Source organism: Pollicipes pollicipes, unplaced genomic scaffold (genome assembly GCF_011947565.3).
Source record: "Pollicipes pollicipes isolate AB1234 unplaced genomic scaffold, Ppol_2.1 Scaffold_3447;HRSCAF=4054_pilon_pilon_pilon, whole genome shotgun sequence".
Lineage (NCBI taxonomy): Eukaryota > Metazoa > Arthropoda > Thecostraca > Pollicipedomorpha > Pollicipedidae > Pollicipes > Pollicipes pollicipes.
Genome location: NW_023596297.1, coordinates 8,600,310 through 8,605,327, shown reverse-complemented (window position 1 = coordinate 8,605,327; position 5,018 = coordinate 8,600,310). Strand labels below are relative to the sequence as shown.

Sequence of the window (5,018 nt, the reverse complement as noted above, 5' to 3'; positions counted from 1 at the left end):
ATTTTTACGACGCCTTAAGTTAAAGTCATCCAAGATGTGCGTCATAGAAACACCACAACGAATTTCCGCCTGCTCAATGGCGTCTGGCCAAAATGGCCGAGTTGAGGCCATGTTGTGTTCAAGGCAAAACAAAATATGACCATCGACTTATTCGTGACTGAGGCACATCAGCACGAACCGTGCCAGCAACGGATATCAGTCGGCTTTCAGCCAGTTTAGTATGTTATGTGCAAGTCTCGAACACGAACCGCGTTTTGTGATACACAATATAGGCATTTTGGCAGTTCCACTAGTCAGGACTGAAGTGAGACGGGGAATCGTGCAATTTTAGAATAGAACTAATTGGGAATGCAATTGCCAGTAGAAAGCATGCCGTCACGAACAAATATGTCTGAACACCTCGAGAAAGGACCAAGACGTGCACACGTGACTATCGTGGGCTTAGCTTACACGCATTAAAACCAACCCACCTCCCGGTGAGTTGGTGTAAGTGATTCAGCCCGTCCGCTTCAATGTCTGCTGACTCGGCCAGTCTGGCAGCAACTCTGACCCCCATAAAAACTACCATGACATCGAACAACGACGCATTGAGGACCATATGAACTTAAAAGTGAAATTGTATTGTCTAGAACAGTCATTTGCACTGGAACGCATGCGAATCTTAGCAAGTAAGTTTTTCCATCATATCTGATGTTTATCTCAGTTTCTTAAACCGTGGAACATTCTCTTTAAAACTTGTATGTGTGGGTTCATGCGTCTGTGCCTGGGGAATGTTGGCGTGGTCTTTGTTTGCTTCGCTGATGTTCTTGGTCTGGGGTTCGTCTTGGTCTTGCGTTCTAGCCCCTTCCATGCCACCACCGCATGCCACATGACGCCTAAAACAGACTTACGCTTCGAATTGGGCCGGGCGGTCGGTCAGACATAAAGCCTCAATCATTATTATAGCCATTAGCTGATGCCCTGCGTCATGCAGCTTAAGATGATATCGGTCGAGTTCTGAATCAACGGCGTGTTCGAAAGCACATTGAAGGCTGCTGCAACGCCTCGAAGCATTCCAGCAGCGGAGAGCGAGCTCACGTCGTGCGCCTGCCCGCCTGACAGGGAGGACATGTACGCCCAGGAGAGCATCGACCTCCTGCAGAAGTCGGGCATCCAGTTCCCGGTGCACGACGACGAGGGCATCGAGCCGTTCGAGTTCGCCGAGCTCATCACCACCTCGGGCGTCGTGCTCATGGATGACGTCAAGTGGATCTCCTTTCACAGGTACCGCTTCGGCGTTCAGCCTCCCCCCACGCCACACGTCCCCCATTCATTGTCGGTTCTGTGTGATTGCTGTCTAGCTTATGCGGCGGTGCCCCGTCAACCGCCAATTTAAGGTGTTAAATGCACTGCACACCAAGTCTCCGTTAAATGTTGTGAGCATCAATGCGCGTACTGAAGCACAACGTGACGCTGCTATATGTTATGCATTCTTATGAATGAATGATGCCTTGCTCAGTTTGGATGGCCTTTCGACCATCGTACCCTGTTGTGGATTTTTGTTCGCAACGCTGGTCACGTGTAACGTGTTTCAGCGGTTATGACTTCGGATATCTTTTAAAAATTCTAACAAATCAAAACCTTCCTCAAGAGGAATCTGAATTCTTTGAACTACTACGGATGTACTTCCCCACCATGTATGATGTCAAGTACCTCATGAAGTCCTGCAAAAACTTGAAAGGAGGTCTGCAAGAGGTAAGCAGGGCTGGATAAGGTTCCAGCTGTCTAATCTGTAGTACTGAGAGTGTGAGATGCTGGGAGGTGTGCAGCCCAATGTAACGTGACGGCGTGATTCACTGTTGGCCAGCTGTAATGTAAGGCCATGTGCTGACGTGTGTCGGTACTCCCGCTCCATGTCCGGATGTCAGGCAGCCATGTGGCGTGGCGTGACGCCATGTGTCAGGTTGCCAGGCACCCATGTGGCGTGGCGTGACGCCATGTGTCAGGTTGCCAGGCATCCTTGTGGCTGGGCGTCGGGTGCTGATAGATGTTGGCACGGTGTGGGATGTCGACGCCGTGTGCTTGCGCGTCCATGAATGAGAGCGTTTGGCGTGGGCTGCTGACCTTTTGTGTTGGGGCGTCTGGTATGTCCCTGGCGTTGTATAGGGTGCTTACAGCATGTGCACTGATGTTTAGTGTTCATGTGGCCTTGTGTGGGAAACTACTACTGACGTTTGTGCCTGGATACATGGTATGGTGTCCATGTGTCCTGGTTTGGGGTGCTGATTCTGTGTGTCCGAATGCTAAGCATCCCTGTGACCTGGTGTGAGACACTGACACCCTGCGCCCTGACATGGGGCATCCCTGTGCCCTGGTGTGGGTTACTGACACCTTGTGCCCTGATATTGGGCATCCCTGTGACCTGGTGTGGGGTACTGACTCCGTGCGCCCTGTTAATGGGCATTCCTGTCACCTGGTGTGGATTACTGACGCCGCGCGCCCTGATATTGGGCATCCCTGTGATCTGGTGTGGGTTACTGACACCTTGTGCCCTGATATTGGGCATCCCTGTGATCTGGTGTGGGTTACTGACACCTTGTGCCCTGATATTGGGCATCCCTGTGACCTGGTGTGTGGCACTGACACCCTGCGCCCTGATATTGGGCATCCCTGTGATCTGGTGTGTGTTACTGACGCCGTGCGCCCTGATATTGGGCATCCCTGTGCCCTGGTGTGGGGTACTGACGCCGTGCGCCCTGATATTGGGCGTCCCTGTGATCTGGTGTGGGTTACTGACACCTTGTGCCCTGATATTGGGCATCCCTGTGACCTGGTGTGGGCTACTGACACCTTGCGCCCTGATATTGGGCATCCCTGTGATCTGGTGTGTGTTACTGACGCCGTGCGCCCTGATATTGGGCATCCCTGTGATCTGGTGTGAGACACTGACACCTTGTGCCCCGACATGGGGCATCCCTGTGCCCTGGTGTGCGTTAATGACACCTTGTGCCCTGATATTGGGCATCCCTGTGCCCTGGTGTGGGGCACTGACGCCGTGCGCCCTGACATGGGGCATCCCTGTGCCCTGGTGTGGGGTACTGACGCCGTCTCCGTGTGCCCCGACGGCGGCAGCTGGCGGAGCAGCTGGAGCTGGAGAGGGTAGGGCCACAGCACCAGGCTGGCAGCGATAGCCTCCTCACCGGCGCTGCCTTCTTCAAGATGAGGGAGGTAAGTCCCAGCGTGCGCAACCGCCACTCTGTCCAGCAGATAGAGTTGGAGCCACGGAAGGCGGTGCTATTGGGCACCGATTTCAGGCCCTACCAATCTTTTTGTTTCAGAGTGTGCCTGCCAGAATAAATTTTTGAAAGGCAGCTGGCTAAGTACACTTGAGCTGGCGTGTGGTGACTGTGTTTTAGTGTTATCACCTCACGGGACATCGCATTCTGTCATTGCCGCGCGCCAGTTTTGCCGTAACACGATACGGAAGTATAGCGCTATTGGCTCTAGGACCAAACTAAATTTTGTGCTCGCACCGAAAGCTGAAAACAGTGAGGTGTTGGGCTTGGGGTATACGTAGACACGTGGCTTAGCATTTATCCTTGACCAGAAACTATCCGTGCAATTCGCTACGAAAAGGCTCCTATGAAAGTGCGTGCGACGCGCTCTTTTGAACGAAGTCCGTCCCTTCGGGTATGCATTGTGTAATGGGTGGCGAGCTAGTTAAAAGTAGTCGAGTGTCATCGCGTTAGATACCATCATAACGTAGGAGGATGTACCTGAAGCCATTCGTGACTAGATAACTAATAATATGCGTTGTGTGGTGATAATAGGCAAGTGCCACCACATTCGATAAAAGCGTTCTTTATAGTCATAGCTAAACCGCATGAGGAAAAGACGCGACATTAGTCCTATGTAAATAAGTCACATTTGTTATTGGCAATGTCAAGCTTTTGCGGGCGGCAGGCGTCGTATTTCCCCCTTCCCCTTGTTTCCTCTCCTTTCCCCGCTCTCTTTGACCCATGGGTATAAACGCTAGGAGCGTTTGCGAAAATGTCCCGCCAATTTGCAAAAGTGGAATCTGGTCTCTGATTCTGTCCGTTCAATTCACATTTTCTCATTCAAAAATATTAATTAAGGTCCAGTTATTTTCATCTCCAGATTCTGGCTTGACCCACTCATCCCGACTTGCCCCCTCCCAAAAAAGATTCATCAGAGATGTGGTAACACCCATGCCTGCACTAATCTTTTCGCCTTTCCTCTCACCTGTCCTTCGATACCACTCGCCCTCTCCGTGACCCGTCCGTACCAGACCCAGCGCTCTGCGACCCGTCCGTACCAGACCCAGCGCTCCGCGACCCGTCCGCACCAGACCCAGTGTATTGCGACCCGTCCGTACCAGACCCAGCGCTCCGTGACGCCCTCCGCCCGCCGCAGATGTTCTTCGAGGACAACATCGATGACGCCAAGTACGGCGGACACCTGTACGGTCTGGGCACGCCGTACCTGGCCAACGGCGGCGGCTCGCAGGAGTCGGCCGGCGAGCCCACCACGTCCGCCTAGAGCGGCCGGCCCGCGGCGTCGGCCGCTGCGGGTCAGCACCGTTGGCGCGGCGACGGCGGCCGGGCTGGTGCAGGCGACGCCCGCCAGCGCCGCCGGCCGGCTGGAGCCGTGCTGCAGCGTCGCGCCCCGGTGCGGAACACGAGGGTGTCGGGCCTCGGCTGGGTTTTATGTGCGCGGTTCATGCGTGTTGGCGTGTGCTAATCCTTACACTGCTCCCACTGAGGACCGCGTCCCGTTTTGACAGGCACAGCGTTTTGACTGTGTGCAGATACGTGGCCTGCTAATGCCATGCGTATGTCGATCTTGATAACATATCCTCGTTGGTGAACATGCTCACCGTGGGCCCTCTCTGTTTCAGCGCCTGAGGATCGCCTGAGCTCGCATACTCTGCTGTGATATAGATTCAAACGCTGATTTTATCCTTGTTTCTCATGACCAGCTGAACGCCTGTGTCTCGTGGCGGCGCCCATGTGAGTCTC

At 53.7% G+C, this 5,018-nt stretch overlaps 1 protein-coding gene across 1 annotated transcript in view; it reads left to right on the top strand.

Annotated features, from left to right (window-relative positions):
- The window catches only part of LOC119091383 (CCR4-NOT transcription complex subunit 7-like), a gene marked incomplete at its 3' end in the record, with an annotated part of 12,319 nt that extends 7,301 nt beyond the window's left edge, over positions 1 to 5,018 (top strand). Inside the window, 4 exon segments of the mRNA XM_037214151.1 lie at positions 1,575 to 1,734; positions 3,112 to 3,207; positions 4,414 to 4,668; positions 4,898 to 5,018. Coding sequence (XP_037070046.1) covers positions 1,575 to 1,734; positions 3,112 to 3,207; positions 4,414 to 4,539 — 382 coding nt within the window.